This window comes from Geotrypetes seraphini, chromosome 15, assembly GCF_902459505.1.
Source record: "Geotrypetes seraphini chromosome 15, aGeoSer1.1, whole genome shotgun sequence".
In the NCBI taxonomy this organism is placed as follows: domain Eukaryota; kingdom Metazoa; phylum Chordata; class Amphibia; order Gymnophiona; family Dermophiidae; genus Geotrypetes; species Geotrypetes seraphini.
Window position 1 is genome coordinate 37,238,282 of NC_047098.1, and position 21,280 is coordinate 37,259,561.

The 21,280-nt window shown below is 40.6% G+C and overlaps 1 protein-coding gene across 12 annotated transcripts in view; it reads right to left on the minus strand.

The window, feature by feature from the left end:
• The window catches only part of NCOR1 (nuclear receptor corepressor 1), a 509,406-nt gene that overhangs the window by 269,213 nt on the left and 218,913 nt on the right, over positions 1 to 21,280 (minus strand). For all 12 annotated transcript variants that reach the window (XM_033922034.1, XM_033922033.1, XM_033922035.1 and 9 more), the window contains 2 exons: positions 7,127 to 7,257; positions 5,230 to 5,510 (listed from right to left, as the gene is read on the minus strand). In XM_033922034.1, the coding sequence (XP_033777925.1) occupies positions 5,230 to 5,510; positions 7,127 to 7,257 (412 nt within the window). The remainder of the gene's footprint in view (positions 1 to 5,229; positions 5,511 to 7,126; positions 7,258 to 21,280) is intronic.

A 21,280-nucleotide genomic window follows, 5' to 3' on the forward strand; every position in this document is an offset into this window, starting at 1 on the left:
TGTGAGAATATGCTGCCTGCTTGTCCTGGGATAAATTAAATTTCTTATTAAACTTGCTACATCTTTGGCAGTGTTCAAAGCCCAGTTAAAAGCCCGCCTCTTCGAGAGTGCTTTCAACTCCTATCTCCTCTCACCTTGGGTTCTGCATCCCCCAACCCTATATGTCATGTCTGTCTAAGTTCGATTGTAAGCTATTCCAAGCAGGGACCGTCTATAAATGTCAAAATGTACAGCGCTGCATATGCCTTTCAGAGATAAATATGTGTTTAGTAGTAGTATTCTTTGGGTTTTTGCCGGGTATTAGTATTTGCTTTTTATTCAAATCATAATAATAACAACAAATCAACATACTAGCAAAAGGATTGGAAGTATATAAAAACAAAAATATACTTGATTGATAAAGTAATACAAAAAAAGAAGATTAATAAATAAACTATTTAGTCCACAAGTTTGATCCAAGAACTAGGATAATAAACTCAAATCAAAAATACATAATCTTACTATGACAGAGTAGGAAACATAGTTAACTCCCAAATAGCTGGTTCGTTACACTGTGGGTAATGCAATTGGACCAATACTCACTCTCCCCCCCTTCATTTTTACCCTCAAATAAGATACAGCATTTCGCAGGAAATTTTATTACAAATAATGCACCTAGGGCTAAAACCCTTGGTTTATAACCTAGGACTTCTTTCCTTCTTTTCTGTGTTTCCTTGGATAAGTCAGGAAACAAGCGAATTGTTGAGCCAAAAAACATCATTCATGTGCCTAAAATAAGATTTGAAATATTAAATCCCTATTGAACTAAAGGGCAAATGTCACTATAAGGGTAACATAGAAACATAGAACATGACGTCAGAAAAGGGCCACGGCCTATCTAGTCTGCCCACACTAATGGCCCACCCCCTAACTACCTCCATGAAGAGATCCCATATGCCAATCCCATCTTTTCTTAAAATCTGGCACACTGCTTGCCTCCATTACCTGTTGTGGAAGATTATTCCAGCGATCAACCACCCTTTCGGTGAAGAAATATTTTCTGATGTCGCCATGAAATTTCCCACCCCTGATTTTCAACGGATGCCCTCTTGTTGCCGTGGGTCCTTTAAGGAAAAAGAGATCCTCTTCCACCTCGATACGGCCTATGACATATTTGAATGTCTCGATCATGTCTCCCCTCTTTCTGCGTTCCTCGAGTGAGTACAGCTGCAACTTACCCAGTTGTTCCTCACACGGGAGATCCTTGAGTCCTGAGACCATCCTGGTGGCCATTCGCTGAACCGACTCAACTCTCCGCACATCTTTTTGATAATGCCGCCTCCAGAATTGTACACAGTATTCCAGATGGGGTCTCACCATGGATCTGTACAATGGCATTATGACCTCGGGCTTATGGCTGACGAAACTTCTACGGATACAGCCCATGATTTGTCTAGCCCTGGATGAAGCTTTCTCCACTTGATTGGCAGTCTTCATGTCTTCGTTAATGATCACCCCCAAGTCACGTTCTACTACAGTCCTTGCTAGGATCTCACCATTTAGGGTAGTTCTCAGTTATAATTTCAAGCGAATTCTCCATAAAATTAGTCAAATCTAAATCACTCTTCTGTACTCCCACTTCTCCAGTAGGAGTAGATGAAACCCATTTTTCCTACTCAAAGATATATATTGAGCTCTAATTATTGGTGGCAAACTCTCATCTGGCTTTAACAGGATCTCTTTCAAATATTTCTGCATCATTACTATTGGAGTGATTACCGGAGATTTGGGGAAATTCAAAAGTTTTAAATTATTCCTCCTTTCTTTATTTTTCAAAAATTCCAATTTTCTCTGGATAAAGGGTCTTTCCTTTATAATCTCCAATTCCATAGATTTTGACTAATTTGTTCATCATGTCTTTTAATAGACTCACTCTGTTCTTTCAAAATTATCCCTTAGGTATTAACATGGGAGCTAATGGAAGTCTGGGCTGTCTACTGAGACTGGCGTATTACTCCAGCATCCAGTGTCGTCTGGATCAAATTTCTGGAACTTCCGACCGCCGGAGGTTCTGGTCATGAAGCTCCCTTCCTTTTCCCCATGGTAAGAAGAAACTGACCAAGCGAACAAACAGCATGATGGCCACCAGGTCAGCACAAAATCCGGCCAACTACCGAAAATAAACTGATGGGGCAGGGTATTACAGCAACACGATGCGCAGCTCCACATCAAACATCCATCTCAGTCGCCGTCTTGGATCACTTTTCCAGGTTTTTGCCAGGTATTAGTGACCTGGATTTGTCACAGTGAGGATGGGCTATTGGGCTAGATAGACCATTGCTCTAACCCAGTAAGACTATTCTTATGTTTTTATGACATGTTACTCCAAGCTTATGGAGATAATGCCATGAAGAAAATGGCAGTTTACAAAAGAATTAAATGTTTTTCTGAGGGGAGAAAAATCATCACTGATGAAGAATGGTCAGGGCAGCCAGTAACAAGCAGAACTGATGAAAACATTGCAAAAATTAATGGAATTGTGTGCCAAAATCGTTGGTTGACTGTGAGAAGCATAGCAGACCAAGTAAACATCAATAGAGAAACAGGAAAATCTTAACTGAAAATCTTGGCATGAGCAAGGTGTGTGCAAAAATGGTCCCAAAGGAGCTCACCAATGAACAAAAGCAAAGGAGAGTTGAAGTTTGTCAAGACCTTTTGGAGAGACAAGACGATGTTTTGGGCCGTGTTATTACTGGTGATGAAACATGGGTGTACCAATATGACCCTGAAATAAAGTGTCAAAGTGCACAATGGGAGTCAGTCTATTCTCCATGATCAAAAAAGTTACGCCAGTCCAAATCAAGAGTCAAAAAGATGCTGATAACCTTTTTAAATATCAGAGGGATTGTTTGTTATGAATTTGTACCAACTGGACAAACAGTTAATCAAGTTTACTATTTGGAAGTGCTGAAAAGGCTGCATGAAAAAGATGAAAATGGCCTGAACTTTTCACCAACTCATGGCTCTTGCATCACAACAATGCACCAGCTCACACTGAACTGTCTGTGAGGGAGGTTTTAGCCAGAAAACAAATAACTGTGTTGGAACATCCTCCCTACTCCCCTGATCTGGCCCCCAATGACTTTTTCTTTACCTGAAGATAAAGGAAATATTGAAAAGAAGACATTTTGATTACATTCAGGACATCAAGGATAATACGATGACTGCTCTGATGAGCATTCCAGAAAGAGTTCCAAAATTGCTTTGAAGGGTTGACTAGGCGCTGGCGTCAGTGCATAGATCAGTTGTTCAAGCACTAATACTGACTAGATTGGATTACTGCAACATACTTTACCTTGGTTTGACTAAGACAAAGTGTAAAGCATTGCAGCAATTGATGAACTCTGCAGCCATGCTAATTGCTGGTACATCCAAGACGGCCCATATTACACTAGTCTTAAAACAATTACACTGGCTCTCCCATTACAACAGAGGATACAACACAAGGTGCTATCAACAATGCACCAAGTTTTGTATTGGTCAGCCCCATTGTGCTTTCAAAATCTCTGGAAAATTTACCAACCTGGAAGAAGGTTAAGGTCTGAGGCAGGGATAAAGCTAATAATGGATAAAGGAGAGTCCATTATGAAAGGTTGAAAGCCTCTATGTTCTCAATAGCTGCTGTGAAACTGTGGAATACTCTTCCTGGGAGTTTGAGACTTTGTACAGACTGAATGACTTTCAAGAAATTGTTGAATACTCAGCTATTTGTTGATTCTTTCATGTAATATACAATGGGAGGAAAATTACATGGATACGGTAACATTGATACGAAAAGTTCACAAGAAATGTAAAGAAGTACTGTTGTTGATAAACCTGAATTGTATGTTTTGTGCTACTACTATGTATGTTTTTATGTAAACCGCTTAGTTTTAAGTGGTCTATACATTTCTCAAATAAATCAATAAAAATAGTTTCCCAACGAGTACTTCGAAGGTGACCATAGTGTAGCACTTTTTCTAGGATGAGTTTGCAAACTTAATTGTCAGACCTCGTATTCCATCATAATGAAGGAATTTTTATGCTTAGCCTAGGCTTGCTGGAATCTGGAATTCTGTTATCTGTCTCTACCACCTCCATTGCGGAAGTTGTTCAACACATCTTCCACCCTTCTGTTAGTATAACACACCAGAGCAGGATTTTCAAAGAGATTTGCATTATTATTGAGAAGTAACCTAATGGTAAGAGCAACAGGCTAAGAGAACACGAGAGGCCAGGTTTCAAATCCACTGATGCACCTTGTGATCTAGCATACCTGAATGTAACTGCCTTGAAGTACTACTGGAAAGGTGTGGGCTAAATCCAAATCCTCTTATTTAAGTGGCTGCCCTAGTAAATTCAACCAATCAGTTACTTTATTGTTTAAATAATAAAAACTAAAAACAAAGTCTATATCCTAATGTCCATCTTGGATATAAAATCACCTAAAAAGATCCAAAACCTGTGATGTGAAGGTAGGCTAAGTCTAGGAATCCCTAGAATTTCCCAAATAGTATCCCAGTTTCAGCATCCATAGATGCCTTCATCAGGACACTGCTATAGTTGACTGAACACAAACTGGCAGTAAATTATCCATGGACCTGAACACTATCTGGACAGTTCCAAAATTTACAAAGCCATATAAAATTACAAACATAATTCATAAAACAAGAAATAAAATATACTAATTAAAAAAAAAAAAATCCTTCCAACTTACTTTCACCTCATAAAAGCACAAAGCCACTCCATCTGTATATCAACTCCTGATTCCTCAGCCATATGCCAAAAGCAGTTTTTAACCAATTTTCAACATTTCAAATTGACTCCTCCCATCCAGAATCCAGATGATTCCACAATAACAATGCTACTACAGAAAATGCCCTCCCCCTCTGTAACTAAATCTCCCTAATAGTGGGCAGACTTAAAAAAAATTTCATGAGCAAGCCTAAGATTATTCCCCTATACACTGCTCTTGCCAAATTACACAAAACAACTATTGCTACCTCTTTTCTTTCAGTAGAAGACTTTATAACTTCTTGACAGTCACACATTCACAAGCGAGGGTAACATTTTCCATTACCATTCTTGGTGACTACTGCAGATCCCTCTTTCATGGTTTGAGTACTTTTACAAAGAATATACGATCTAACACAAAGTAAGAGCATGAAGGTATGCACACAAGATTCGACCACTCCCTCAAACATTACTCACAAGGCTCAGGTGGAGGTAGTAGCAGGAGTGGTGGTTCCTCAGTAGTAATAGTGGTCGTTGTGGTAGTTGTAGCAATACTGTTAGAAGTAGTAATAGTAGCAGCTGCTGCGGCAGTTGCAGCCGCGCTAGCAGCTGCAGCTTCACTGGCCATAGATCTTGTGATCCTGCCTTTGCGACGACCTTGGCTGTTGGCAGTCTTTCGACCTCGAGGTGTAGTTTGTTCTCTCTCCTCCAAATCCTCTGCTGTGCTTTCCATTTTCTCTCTATCCCTTGTGATCTCTCTGAATAGTAGTAAAATAAAAAGAACAGCCTGGAGCTTAGTGCACAGAAACCCCAAGTTCCTATCCCACCTTACAACTCCAAAAGTTCAAAATATTTGGGGGGTTGTCAATTTTAATTTATCTTATACTGTGTGAATGTGCTCGCTATAATTAGGATTAAAAAATGTATATAGGATGATGTTCAAAAGCATTCCTACAGAGAAAACAGTGCTTTAGCCATAGAAATGGGATTTTATAGAACAGCCTGCCCAATATACAGATAAAAGCATGCACATAGGCCCCAGTTCTATAAACGGCATCTAACTTGTAGGTGTCATAGAGTGCTATTGTCAACTATCCACTAGGCACAGTTTATAGAATCGCGTGTAGCTATACCTAAGCAGTTTTAGGCACTGGTAGGAATTAAAACCTTAGGTGCACTCCCATTTAATCAAGGGTTTTCTTGGCTTAAATGAATATGCCTAAGTCAGGCCACACCCAGAATCCATCCCTAATCATGCCTACTTTCTGGTAGGTGCCTACCAACTAATATTTTTTATTATTTTTTTTAAAGGCACTTTTTAATCAATAGTGTTGATTAAGCCAAATTGAATAATTAAGTTAGGCGTCTAAACTGGCTAGGCGTGCTGATCTAATCTTCTATAAAGCTTATATTGTATACTTTTCCCCCACAGTAAGCAGTGATATTCCTCATGGTCAAGTTAAAGCTGGATTTTAAATCATGTCCATACCTGCACAATCTTCCATTCTTGGTAGGAAACAATTGTATATACACAATGACACAAAGCATCAATTCATCACAACCACCATACTGACTATAAAAAGACTATATCATAATACAATATCCAATAAAGTTTTACTTTGAAGATCTGGCAAGGTCCATGTAAACTTTTAATACAAGTTGGAACTTTTCCTAGCAGAACATTGTTTTACATAATTTGAACAATGTAAAAATGGAAATTTTGTGCTTTGCAGAACAACTGCAGGTGGAGGATCACGTTTGATGCGACAACAGCTAATTTATATTGTGCAGAAGAAAGGCCCGGCAATCTACTTCTGTATTCTGCCACGAAAACTAGTCAACAGAACCTACTAACAAAAAGGGAAATTTTGTGCTTTGCAGAAGAATTGCAGCTTTAATCAATCCACTGAATGAATGGTAGGCACACAAAGACAATATAGATATGTACATCTGGTAAAATACAAGTCCTGAACCCCAGAATATCTAAGCATATGTTTAACAGACTATTCAATGTATGCAGCAGTTTAGTTTCATGAAGACAAAGCAGATCATAATACAGCTCTGTTAGTACTTATTTGGAATGGTCTAGTGGTTTGAGCAGCTGCCTCAGCACCCTGAGGATGTGAGCTTGAATCTCACTGCAACTTCTTGTGACTCTGAGCAAGTCACTTAACACTTCATTGCCCCAGATACAAAATAAGTATCTGTCTAAAATAGGTAAACTGCTTTGAATGTGTAAACCACACAGATAAAGCGGTATATCCAGTCCTATCACCTTTATCTTTAATTACTAGTAAAAAGAGCAAGGTTGCACAAACATATGGGGGAAGAGGATGATCAACCTCTAACTTTTAACACACAGTGAACCACTTACTTAAATTCCTCTTTGTCATCTTTTTCTTCTTCATCTCGTTTTTCTTCCTCTTTTTTCTCAGCTTTTTCCACTTTTTCCTCTTCTACTTTTTCTATTTCTTTTTCTTCTTGTGAAGGCCGTGTAATCTGTTGCTGAAATTAGATTTTTTTAAAAAAATTAGCATGGGCTCAATGATTTGAAACATACTCAAAACATTGCAAATGGCTAGTCTGTTGACTATCGTAGCGATAGCCTCTGCCTTCTTCCAGACAAATGCAATTTTCTGACATTATACGCAAGAGGAAAGGGATGTCATCTTGGGCTCTCAAATATTTCATCTTTTCAGCAATATACACCCTTGTCTGTCCAGTACTCTTCCACATAAATGGGATTTAGAAACAAAAAAAACACCACTAAACTATAGTATATTTAGAAAAATAAAAGTACACCACAAAAAGTGATTTTAAAAAATGACCCACATAATTTTAAGGGGGTAGGGGGGTGGGGATATTTTTCTGGATAGTTTTTGGTTCTGGGGACTGTTCTTGGTGGTTTTGGGTAGGGGATGGAGTTTTTATACGTTGACAGCTAATGGGTCTTTCTTTTGGGGAGGTTCTGTTTCGAGGGGAGGGGGGTAGCTTATTTAGAAGGGATTATACAAAATTTTGATGACTTGACTTAACTATATGTTTTTCTATTGGCTGGCTCTGTGTATTTGCTGTTAGCATTGATTTGATTTGATTTGATTTCTTATATACCGCGAGGTTCAAAGTGGTTTACAATGAAGATAGATTAAAGATACATTAAAATAAAATAAATAAAAATGGTACTTTGGATTTCCCTAGCTGTCCCGAAGGCTCACAATCTAGCTAAAGTACCTGAGAAAACAATAAATAAAAATAAAATAAATGAAATAAAATAAAATAAAATAAATTCCAATCAGACAATAGGATTGCTTGTTCTTTGATCGGTTTCTGTGTTTTCATCAATAAAAAATTGTTTACACCTAAAAAATGACCCACATATACCAACATCTAGAAGAATGTCTGATGCCATACTCAGCCAAAACACCTGGAGAATCAGAAAAAGTTTTTTATTTAACAGAGTAGGACAGTAATGCCCATTATCAAATGTAGGCTCTGACTGAGCAAAAGGCAATCTTTTTAGGATTTAATCCACATCTCTGCCAGATGATTCACCAGATAAATCCTTTCTACAATCCCCTATGCATTTTGCTGTCTCCAGTTGCTGGGCCCAAGATGGAACTATGACCCTGAAAACAAGTATAATCATTGGGTGTGGTCCCAAAATAACAAAGGATAAGCAGTTGTTCTGCTCACTGGAAACTCGGTGTTCTCTACCTTCATTGTAAGTGGGGAAGAATAAAGGAAAAGCTAAGACCTACCTGAAGTCAGTGCTTCTGTACTCATTATAGATCAGATTGACTTGTTTGTGCCCAGATGAAGAAGGAGCAGCTGCTTGGAACAAGTGCAGGGTCAGGGCAGCTACTGTTGGAAACCAACCAACCCCACCCCCTCCATGAACTTTGAGGTGTGACTCATGTAATTGTGTTATAGATGGGCCCGGGGGGGGGGGTGTTAAGGAATTTTGAAAAATGAGCTGGCATTAAGTTAGGTATGATGCTGCCACCAAGTATTTTCTTCCAATATTGTTTTCCTTTTTGTATCTAGGAGATATCCTCTTCTTTTTCCTGGGCTTGGTTTATTATATAGTAATCATGGTATATGATGGCAGATAAGGATGAGTGGTCCATCTAGTCAGCCCAATAGCCACACTCATCAATTCCTGATTAAACCAACAACAAATGTGGGATAAAATAATTGATCCTGGTCTTTCTTGGCCATTTCTGGGAAAAAGACCATATAATGTAATGTAATAAGTCTTCCCGACACTGTCAAGTTCTAACTACTAAAGTTACCATCAAAGCCCACTCCAGCTCATACTAAACTGCCTTATTATAAATAGGACACAAACTATAGAAGTCTGGTTTTACTAACCCGCACTGGAAAAAACAACAACTTTCTTACCAAATAAATACAAAATATCAGAGTTGATTAAGGCTAAGAACAAATACCTTGTAACATAGCTATCAGACTCAAAAAATTGTGTCAAGTTAAAAAAAACAATCAGAGTTAAGAGGATGAAAAGACTTCAAGAGCTCAATGAGACAGCACTTTAAAGAGTAATAGCATTCATGCACTGCTCACATATATCAAGCCATCCAGCATTAGTCAGAAAAACCTTCTCTTTTTACTTGTTGGAATTAGTGTTAATAAACAGAGGTTCATTATCCTTATTTTCTTTTTTACATATTTTTTCAAGTTTCTCTACCCAATTGCTTATTTATATGTCCATTGAATGTCCTCTTACTTCCACTTGTTTCACAAACAGACATACAGTCCATATATTAAATATGACTAAAGTTCCCAAAAATAGTAAAGGTACAATCGTGTTCCGTGAAGAATAATATTTTATAAATATACGTTGTAGATAGTTAAAGCAGGGGTTCATTCACACCAAAAATAACAAGAACAGGACAGTTGACAAAATAATAAATAAATAAACGGAGAAAAATAAACCTCAATTGTGGGTCGCCGGGACTACACAAGTACCCTAAGCTCACCACCTCATCACGGGTTTATAAAAAAACTCCGTACACTTATAAGTTCCTTTCATACTTCAATATCTCTTTAGAAGAATAGTTTCCAAAAACATTCTCAAAGAATTTGAATTTCAACGTCCTAAAATTTTCTATAATGAAGTGAAATAGCCCCAAACTAACTATATTTGTGGCAATCAGCTACAGCTGTAAATAACCTCAAAACAGGATCTAGTAGCGTGGTTATAAAACCTGCATAGTAACGTGAATAAGAGAGTCAAACACTCATCTGAAGAAACATCTTCGTCCCGATAGAAAAGATCTTCTATTTCGCCTGCAAGCAGGCTACTTCAGGGGATTCGTTTGCACCAGGTTATCTCCACGCTGTCAGCTGTGTATAGGGAGGCCTGTGTATAGGGAGGCCTGCTTCTCTCAAAATGGCCCTCAAAAGGGCCATTTTGAGAGAAGCAGGCCTCCCTATACACAGCTGACAGCGTGGAGATAACCTGGTGCAAACGAATCCCCTGAAGTAGCCTGCTTGCAGGCGAAATAGAAGATCTTTTCTATCGGGACGAAGATGTTTCTTCAGATGAGTGTTTGACTCTCTTATTCACGTTACTATGCAGGTTTTATAACCACGCTACTAGATCCTGTTTTGAGGTTATTTACAGCTGTAGCTGATTGCCACAAATATAGTTAGTTTGGGGCTATTTCACTTCATTATAGAAAATTTTAGGACGTTGAAATTCAAATTCTTTGAGAATGTTTTTGGAAACTATTCTTCTAAAGAGATATTGAAGTATGAAAGGAACTTATAAGTGTACGGAGTTTTTTTATAAACCCGTGATGAGGTGGTGAGCTTAGGGTACTTGTGTAGTCCCGGCGACCCACAATTGAGGTTTATTTTTCTCCGTTTATTTATTTATTATTTTGTCAACTGTCCTGTTCTTGTTATTTTTGGTGTGAATGAACCCCTGCTTTAACTATCTACAACGTATATTTATAAAATATTAAAGTTCCCAAAAAACATTAAAAAAAAATCCCACTTAGCTTAATGTTGATATGGAAGACACCAAAACTGGACTCACAGCCAGAGTCATTATCTAAGTACCACCCGACACATATGCAGTTATTTCAGTTTTGTTTTGTTTTTATACCATCAATTTTCTAATTACAGATCCTCTGTATTCATCCCACATCTTTTTGAACTCCATCACCACTTCTGTCTCTATTACCTCCTTCGGGAAGGAATTACAGGAATAGACTATGGAAACTTTTCCTCACGTTACTCCTAAGTCTACCACCCCAAACCCAAATTCATGTTCTCTAGTTTTATCATTCCCCCTTCTGTGGAAAAAAATTATTTCTAAATTATTTTAACTTTGTGTTTATATTATCTTATAAGCACCATAATAAGATTTCTCGTGATTTCAAAAATATTCTGAAAATAATATATTTCTATAACATGTTGGGATTGGCATGATTTCAGCTAGTACTTATATAAATAAGACTGCTTTTGATTGTACCTTATTGTAACCTGATTTTAGTTAATTTATATGTGTTATTTGAATGGAATTTGTAAGACTAAGTAGGTATTCAATGTAGATCAGTGGTTCCCAATCCTGTCCTAGAGGACCACCCGACAGTCGGGTTTTCGGGATAGCTCTAATGAATATGCAAGGTGCAGATTTACATGCCTGTCACCTCCATTATATGCAAATCTCTCTCTTGCATATTCATTAGGGCTATCCCAAAAACCCAACTGGTTGGTGGTCCTCCAGGACAGGGTTGGGAATCACTGACCTAGATAACCCTGTAATGTTGGCTACATTCTGTTTGACATCTGTTACAGTATTGTGCATGTTTATTTTGTACACCACTGTGATCTAAAGCGGTATATAAACTTTCTAAATAAAATAAATTAAAAAAAAATAAAAAAAAAAATATATATATATATATATATTTATTTATTTATTTATTTATTTAAAAATACTCCTGTTTAAAGTCTTAACATAGAAACCATGATTGATTATTCACTATGCAGGTCCTCTGTGGATAGGAGGATCCTACAGCCATAAAAGTACAGATGACATCACCAGATAGAGCCGAGCAGGTTTGCTCTCGAGGTGGTTTTCTGAGCCTGTGTGGATGGATGTTCTTGCATTCCACTTGAGTCCATACTAGTGCTGTCCGATTCAGGAAAAACATTTTTTAATTCGAATTGGCTTATTGGATTGATTTTTTGATTTGATTCACTTTTCCTGCTCAATAGGGCATTTTTTCCCCCCCAAAATGTCCTGGTGGGTTTATTTTGTAGCCTCTTCATCCACCCCACTCCCTTTACCCTCTCCAGCCCCATGCTGGCTCTGTAGTGTAAACACTTGCTGTTTTAACACCAGTTCTGGCAGGATACACATTTCAAATCTGACATATTGTGATCACAAAATAGAACATAACATTTTTTTTCTATTTTTGTTGTCTAGTCATTATTCAAATCATGTTGGTCCTAGGCTCTGGTTTGTGTTTGTCTTCTGTTAATTCGCTCACCAGAGTCTCCTGCCCATTTGACATTTTCTTCTTTCTCCGTGTTCATTATCCATCTCTGTACCATCCCTTCCACTGCCATATCCAACATTTCTGTTTCTTTCTGTCTACCATCTCTCTCTGTCCCTGCCTTGTGTCCTGGATCAAATCTCTCTATTCCTCTCCATGAAGCATCTCTTCCTTCCCTCCCTCCATTATCATGTGCACCATTTCTTTCTCCCCATGAACCATCTCTCCCTGCCCTCTATCCTCTGTCCCTGAAATGGATTTTATTGAAGATTTGAAAGTTCCAAAAGTCAACGTCACAATCCACATAAAAGCAAAATAATCCACATAAAAACCTTTAGGACCTAGTCCGCTGAGAGCGTAGGACCCAACACAGTCCATGTTTCAACAAGGTGGTCTTCCTCAGGGGTCCCTAATAGTCCTATGGAGCTCATTCTGGGGAAAGGAGGGGTTATGAGTGCTGTGCCTCAGGAACTGGTTCTTAGTCTAGTTCTTTTTAACATTTCTGTAAGCAATATTGCGGAAGGGCTTTCTGCTAAGTTTTGCCTCTTTGAAGATGACACAAAAATCTGCAATAGGGTACACACCCCTGATGGTATAGATAACATAAGGAGGGACTTAACAAAACTTGAAAATGGCCCAGAATGTAATTCTAAAAAATGCAGGGTCATGTACCTGGGCTACAAAAGCCCAAAGGAATGGCATAGTTTAGGGGGGTGAAGTACTTCTATGCACAAAAATAAAAAGAAGTGGAACTTGGGGAGTACTGTATTTTCGCGGATATAACGCGCGCGTTATACGCGTTTTTACGTACCGCGCATACCCTTCGCGCGTTATATGCCTGAGCGCGGTATACAAAATTTTTTTTACATATTTCACACCCCGCCCGACGCCCGATTCATCATCCGGAAGGACGCTCGCACCCCCACCCCGAAGGACCGCCGACTCCCCGACAATATCGGGCCAGGAGGGAGCCCAAACCCTCCTGGCCACGGCGACCCCCTACCCCCACCTCGCACTACATTACGGGCAGGAGGGATCCTAGGCCCTCCTGCCCTCGACGCAAACCCCCCTCCCCCCAACGACCGCCCCCCCCCAAGAACCTCCGACCGCCCCCCCAGCCGACCCGCGATCCCCCTAGCGACCCCCACGACCCCCCCACCCCGTACCTTTGGTAGTTGGCCGGACAGACGGGAGCCAAACCCGCCTGTCCGGCAGGCAGCCAACGAAGGAATGAGGCCGGATTGGCCCATCCATCCTAAAGCTCCGCCTACTGGTGGGGCCTAAGGCGCGTGGGCCAATCAGAATAGGCCCTGGAGCCTTAGGTCCCACCTGGGGGCGCGGCCTGAGGCACATGGGCCCAACCCGACCATGTGCCTCAGGCCACGCCCCCAGGTGGGACCTAAGGCTCCAGGGCCTATTCTGATTGGCCCACGCGCCTTAGGCCCCACCAGTAGGCGGAGCTTTAGGATGGATGGGCCAATCCGGCCTCATTCCTTCGTTGGCTGCCTGCCGGACAGGTGGGTTTGGCTCCCGTCTGTCCGGCCAACTACCAAAGGTACGGGGAAGGGGGGGGGGGGGGTCGGGGGGGTCGCCAGGGGGATCGCGGGTCGGCTGGGGGGCGGTCGGAGGTTCTTGGGGGGGCGGTCGTTGGGGGGGAGGGGGGTTTGCGTCGAGGGCAGGAGGGCCTGGGATCCCTCCTGCCCGTAATGTAGTGCGGGGTGGGGTTAGGGGGTCGCCGTGGCCAGGAGGATTTGGGCTCCCTCCTGGCCCGATATTGTTGGGGAGTCGGCGGTCCTTCGGGGTGGGGGTGCGAGTGGTCCTGCCGAGGGGGGAGAAGAATCGGACGTCGAGGGGGGGCATCAGGCTTTCAGGATGGGGACAGACCTTCAAGGGGGGACAGGACTTCAAGGGGGGACAGGCAGACCTTCAAGGGGGACAGGCAGACCTTCAAGGGGGGACAGGACTTCAAGGGGGACAGGCAGACCTTCAAGGGGGACAGGCAGTCCTTCAAGGGGGACAGGCAGTCCTTCAAGGGGGACAGGCAGACCTTCAAGGGGGGACAGGACTTCAAGGGGGACAGGCAGACCGAAGGGAGTGAAAAAGCTATAAAATAAACCCACTAGCGTGTCAATGTGTTGAGAGGAAGAGGTGGTCTGGGAAATTCTGCTGAGAAAACTCCGGGTCGGGACAGCGCACGGAGAGGCGGGGCAGTGCACGGAAAGTCATGGCAGGTGAACAGAGAGTCGGGACAGCGCACGGAGAGGCGGGGCAGTGCACGGAAAGTCAGGGCGGATGAACGGTGAGTCGGGGCAACCAGAGGAGAGTCGGGGAGGGCGAAAGGAGAGTCGGGGTGGCCAGAGGAGAGTCGGGGAGAGCAAAAGGAGAGTCGGGGTGGCCAGAGGAGAGTCGGGCAGCATGCGCGGTATACCCATGAGCGCTGTATACAAAAGTTTCCGTACATACAAGTGTGGTTTCTGCGCGCTATACCCGTGTGCGCGTTTTACACGGGTGCGCGTTATATCCGCGAAAATACGGTAATCATATGTGATCATCTTTTTTTTTTTTTTTTAATCAATTTTACATTTTAACAAAATCAAACATTTTGTACAGAAAGATTATATGAATACAACGCCTTATAAAGACTAGTAAAAAAAAATTCATTTTCAATAACTTCACTATTCACACATTCTCAAGTCCTCAAATGATCCAAGACTCTACGAGTGAATTCAAAGAATAAATTCAAAGAATAAACTTTAAACAAAATAAGAAAGGAGGTATCTGATGACTGATTCAAGGGGCTTATATTTCTACTTTAATTAGCCGTTGTTGTTCCTTCCTTTTCCAGGCGTTTCAATGTCAGGAAAGTTATAAGTTGAGCCGGTTCAAAAAACACATATTTATTATCTCGGCACCTTGCTACACATTTACATGTAAAAAGTAAGAAGAAAATATCACCTAGCTGAGCAACACCTGGTTTCAATAAAAGAAATTGACGTCTACGAATTTGAGTTTCTTTACTAACATCTGGGAAAACTTGGATTTTCAAACCTAGAAACTCCTTGAATTTATTTTAAAAAAAACATTTTTAATATCCATTCTTTGTCTGGCAATAATGCCACAGATCATCTTAAGGTGGCCAAACAGGTAGAAAATGTGACAAAGGCTAGAAGGATGCTGTGCAGAGGGAGAGAAATGGTCTTCTGAAGATTGCACCTTCAAAAAGATATGAAAAGAATGGAGTTAGACCAGAGAGTGGCTAATAAAATGATAAGTACCACCACAAGTTGATACTACTAAATTTAAGCCAAAATGGAGGAAAAGATCTCAGTAACACCTTTTGGGTGATAGATCTCAATCATCGATCAAAAAACCTCCATCTTATCCTACAAACTATTATTTAAGTTTGTTTGATCTATAATTTTCTTTGTTCTTTTTTAATTTATTGTTTTCTTATATTTTAAATTCATACTCTTATGTCATCAAGACAATATAAACTAAAGCCAGCAATAATCTGGACATTGTTCAGCTATATATATATATATATATATATATATATATATATATATATATATATATATATATATATATATATATATATATATAAAGTGAACATTTATCTGAAAAAATGAGAATGTTCTTCTGCACAGGATAAGTGCCCAATATAGAAACAGAGTCAATGGTTTCTCCGACTCTGTGCTGAACTCAATTAAAGTGCTCAGTGCAATAGTCATCGACGAGTCCCGTTGCGCCCTAATGACTGGGCTTTATCAAGAAACGAGTACATATATCTTGCTGCTTCATCAAGTGCTTCATCAAGTGTAAGGGGACAGACTTAATCTCAATAAGTATACTTTGGAAGAAAGACAGGAAAGAAGAGATACAATAGATAGGTTTAAATACCTCCAAGGCATAAATGCATTGAAGTCAAGACTCATTTGAAAGGAAGCTCTGGAATAAGAGGGCATAGGTTGAAGAGGACAGACTTGCCTTATCTACCTGCAACTAGCCTATTTCTCCTCTTCATCCCCACAATCCTCAATCTCCTTTCTTCACCTACTTACCAGCTTTCTACTTTCTGCACTTACCAACCTGGTACTACCATTCCTATCTGTGTCTTTCCTTAGCCTCCTATTCCTCATCTTTCACCTACTTTCTAGTTTTCCCATTCCCATTACCTATAGTCATCACCTCTCCAACCTCATCTGTCTCACCAACCCCTGTTCCTTCCCTGCCACACAACCTGTCTCCATCTCCAGTCCATTTCTTTTTTTACCCCTTATTTAGGCTCAAATTCTCCTTTTGACCTCCTTATTTCCACCCTTCAAAGATCTGTTCCTTTTCTTTGTTCCTTACATTCTACGTGGATAATCTATTCCTTTCCTATCATTTTCCCCTTCCCCCACATCCACCCTCTTATTTACTTCTGCAATATTCATAATAAGTTGTCCTATCTTTCCTCCACCTTAAGCCTATTATAATCTCTCTGCCCAGGTACTCGACAGGGCTGCCCCCTTTCACCCTTACTTTTCTTCGGAACTCTGCTTTGCACTCTTCGTGGGTCTGATGAGCTGCAGGGCCTTCGTGTTGATGGGGTAGAGTTGAAGACCTTAGCATTTGCGGATGACGTGTTTTTGATTCTTACTAGGCCTGAAGATTATTTACTGACGGCATTGGACCTCACTTCTGAATTTGGCTATTGTTCTGGTCTTTCTCTTAATCTGGATAAGTCATTTGCATTGCCTTCTCCCCCTGAGTTATGCACCACATGGAGGGGTGTCTTCCCCCTTCGCTGGGCCGACTCTACGCTGAAATATTTGGGGATACTTATTCCATTGAACTTATCTAGTCTATATCATTTGAATGTGGAACCGTTGCACCTGGCCCTTCAGAATAAGTTGCAGCTTTGGGGAACCCTCCCATTTTCACTTTTGGGTCGGGTGCATCTTTATAACATGCTCATTGTCCCGTGTTGGTTATATGTCTTTCAGATCCTTCCTCTTTGGAGACTTCCGGTTTGGGCTTAGACAGCATGGCTGCGTGAGCGTTAAGCTCCCACTTCCTGCTCAGATAATCGTCTCATTTCGCTGATACCAACTACTATTCCAGCCTCTTTAAACACAGCTACTTACCTTCCAGTGCTCGCTGGTCCTCATGGCTACGAAAAAAAACAAAACAGAGGCTTTACCTTCCAACAAACGCCTCAAGTCCACTCCTCCTTCTCCCGATAAGAACGGCTCGGCGGCAGACCTCGTGGAAGAATGTGACCTGATACTGGCAGAATTACAAAACATCAAATCGCTAATGAAATCGCATATTGATATCTCAAAAGATATGCGCATAGAACTCGAAACAATCCACTCGCAATTAGCCGCCTCACAACAGCATTTCGACCTCCTCGCTAATAGAGTATCGGCGGTTGAGAAAGATGTCCCAGTGATTCGATCTAACTCTGCGGCCATCTTGAAACTCTCAACGGAGCTCGAAGATATGGCTAATCGTAGCCGAAGATCCAACTTGCGTATCCTCGGAGTACCGGAGGGGGCCGAAGGAACCGATACCCTCATGTTTATAACAACTTAGCTCCCCAAATTTCTAGATCTCGATTTCTCACCAGCGCTGGAACTCGAAAGGGCTCATCGCTCGCCCTCCACCCCTCAGCAAGGCGCCAGACACCCACGACCTATTATAGTCAAAGTGCTCCGATTTCAACAAGCACTATTGATTTTGACCACCGCCAAGGGAAAGGCTTCGATGCTCTACCAGGGCAGAAAGATAATAATCGTTCCTGACCTTGCTCCGGCAACTGCCGCGAAGCGCAAAGCATTTTTGTCAATGCGCCAAGACCTCAAAGATCTAGGGGCACAATATGGCCTTTTTTATCCGGCCCGTCTCCGTGTGACATATCATAACAAGACTGATAACTACTCCGATCCCGAAGTATTGCGTTCCTGGATCCATCAGACAAAAATGGGGTGAACGGAGTTTCCTGATCTGCACAACCCTCATCTACCTTGTATTCGCAGTTACATCTTCTCCACTATCAGCCTGCACCAGAACAACAGTCGACTAGACCCCTCTTCAGACTATTCTTACTGAACTCCACCTTTATATAACCCCATCGTTAGCGTATTTTTGGGTCACTTTATTTTCAGTTGCTACGCTGTTGGTTTGGATCTCCATTTTGTTTTTCGACCCCTTCTTTTCCCTCCTACTTCTTCCTCCCTCCTTTTCGTTCCTCCCTTTTGATCCCTACTTACTGTCTCTCCTATTCTTCTCCTGCTCATGATCTCTTCCTGAATTTCATTTATTGCTTATTTACGCTCGCCTTGCCTATCTCTGTACCCTCTCCTTTCTTTTCCATATACCGTCTCTGTACTGCTCTCCTTACTGTATAAATTCGTCCTATATAAATCCCCCTCTCCCACTGCCTTACTTTATAGCTCTTCTCATGAAATGCAACAATCCTTCTATGAACTTGATCGCTTCTCTTCCTTTCTTCTTTTCCTAGGGCACCACTCTACCTCTGTAATGAACTATCTGTACTAATATGAATTATTGCTTGATCCCTCTTCCTGATTAACTGCAATAAACTTGATTGATGAGTTTCATTCTACTGTCACACTCCTACGATATCTGTAATTACCCTGAATTATAAATATTATTAGTTTCTCAGACCTTGCTTTTTTTTATGGATTAAATGCACTTTCGTGATGAATGAATTTAATTATATTGCCACACTTTTTCTATCTTTCAAATGTAATGAATTTTTACTTATATTTTGAACTTTGCCTTAGATTTACTTAATGATTGATTATACCTGTTTCGATAGATGAAATTATTTTTGATACCATACCCACACTCTATTTTCAATCAATTGAATGTTTCATGATATTTTGAATCTAAGCTCAGATACTCCCTGTGATTAACGGCACCCTGCTTGCTTGATGAATTTTATTGAAATGTTATGTTCCCTCTGTCCCTTTCCCTTTATGAATTGTTAGTAATATCATGAATTTTGAGTTAGATATTTCTATAAGTACCTGTACCTTACTCGTTTGATGAACTTTATTTATTATCCTGTCCTTACTGTTCCCACATCATGTTGTACTGCTTTTACCACTCTGCATATATTCTGTATTCTTCTACTACTTTCTCTCCTGACTTTATATTTTATCATGTCCCTTTTTTTTTTTTTCTTAATAGACTGATACATTTCCCCTTTTTGAATCATTTATCTCCTGATTTTTCCTGCTTATGTTAATATGCTAGCATTCCTGGATCTGCGTACTATTTACTTGCACTGAGACTTCCCTACGTGTTCTTAATATGCTATTGTGGGGTTTAAATTTTCTAGGATATACTTGTGCTGTACACACATGGTGGGGCTAGATACTAAAGATGATGAAGGGTTTGTGTTTATTCTCGGGGACTGACTCGACAGGTTGTTATGTTTCCTCTTCTGCCTGTCGCTTTCCCTCTGATTCCTCTTACTGTTGGAATTTCTTTGTTGACCTGTTCCGGTATTTTGTTCACCTTAATATTTTCACAACTACTGTTAAGTTACCTTTCAGGGTTGAAGGGTATATTATTACTCTCATATTTACCATAGTTGGTATTTATTCTCCTTTTCTGTATAATTATATTACAATGTTGTTGTATTACTTACCATTGTTGGTATCAGCACTATATCTCCTTGCCTTGTAGTGGGTTGCTTGTTGCCTTGCCACTGCTTCTTGGGCAAACTGGCACTCTCTGCTCTCTTCCTCTCCTCCTGGAGGTGGTTCCTGACCTTCACCCACTTCTGGAATTTCTCTCTCTCTTACTTTCTTCCCTTGTTCTTTCTTGGGGCGGGCATCCGCTTCGGGGATATACATCTCATACAATTTCTACTACACTACTATGACATCCATTAGGATCGCTTCCTGGAATGTCAACGGTATAAACCAATCCTTAAAATGCAAGAAAATTATGGACTATCTTAAACTAAAAAATTATGATATTCTGTTTTTACAGGAAACTCACCTTAATTCTAAGGACTGTTCCCTACTCAAGATTCCTGGTTTCCTCACACACATATTCTCTCCTGCATTTCACAAGAAAAGAGGAGTTTCCATCTTGCTTAAATCATCTCTTCAGGCCAGTATCCTTCATCAATCCTCTGATCTTGAGGGTCGGTGGATAGTTGCCACAGTGCTCATAGGAGATGTTAGACTCTCTCTGCTCAATCTCTATGCACCAAATATTGATACTCCCTCTTTCATGTTAACACTGCGAGATACTCTTTTAAATTTTTCTGAATATCCTTTGATAGTTGGCGGAGACTTTAGCCTTCCATTGGATGCCCTCCTAGACAGACTATCTCCATCTCCTTTCCGCATCCCTAAAATGTGGACTGAACTTCATAATGTCATTACAGACCTAGGTCTATGTGATCCTTGGAGGCTTTTACATCCCGATGAGTGCTCATTTACATTTCACTCTGCCCCTCATCGGTCTTACTCCAGAATCGATTACTTCCTCATCTCCAAGTCTCTCCTCCCTCAAATTCGAGCCTCCACCATACATCCTATCATACTATCCGATCATGCTCCTATTGGACTACATATTGAAGTACAACATGTTTCTCCTAAACATATATGGCGCTTCAACACCTCGCTTCTTTCAGAATCCACTTTTCAGGACAAAATTCATAATTTTATCTCTGAATTCTTTACTAACAATATTCCCTCTATTCCTTCTTTCAATACCGTCTGGGAGGCTTTTAAAGTAAGTCTCAGGGGGGAAGTGATCAGTTTTTTATCGTGGAAACGTAAATCGGATTCATCTAAACTCGACGTGTTGGAACGAGATATATCCACTTTGGAAAAACAACAAGTTCATGACAAGCTTCCTCAGGTCTCCCCGGAACTTATCCAGAAAAGAGTTGAATACAACTCACTCTCTCGCCTTAAGGCTCAAAAAGACTTTCTCATTTCTAAATCCAGTATGTATACCTCGGCCAA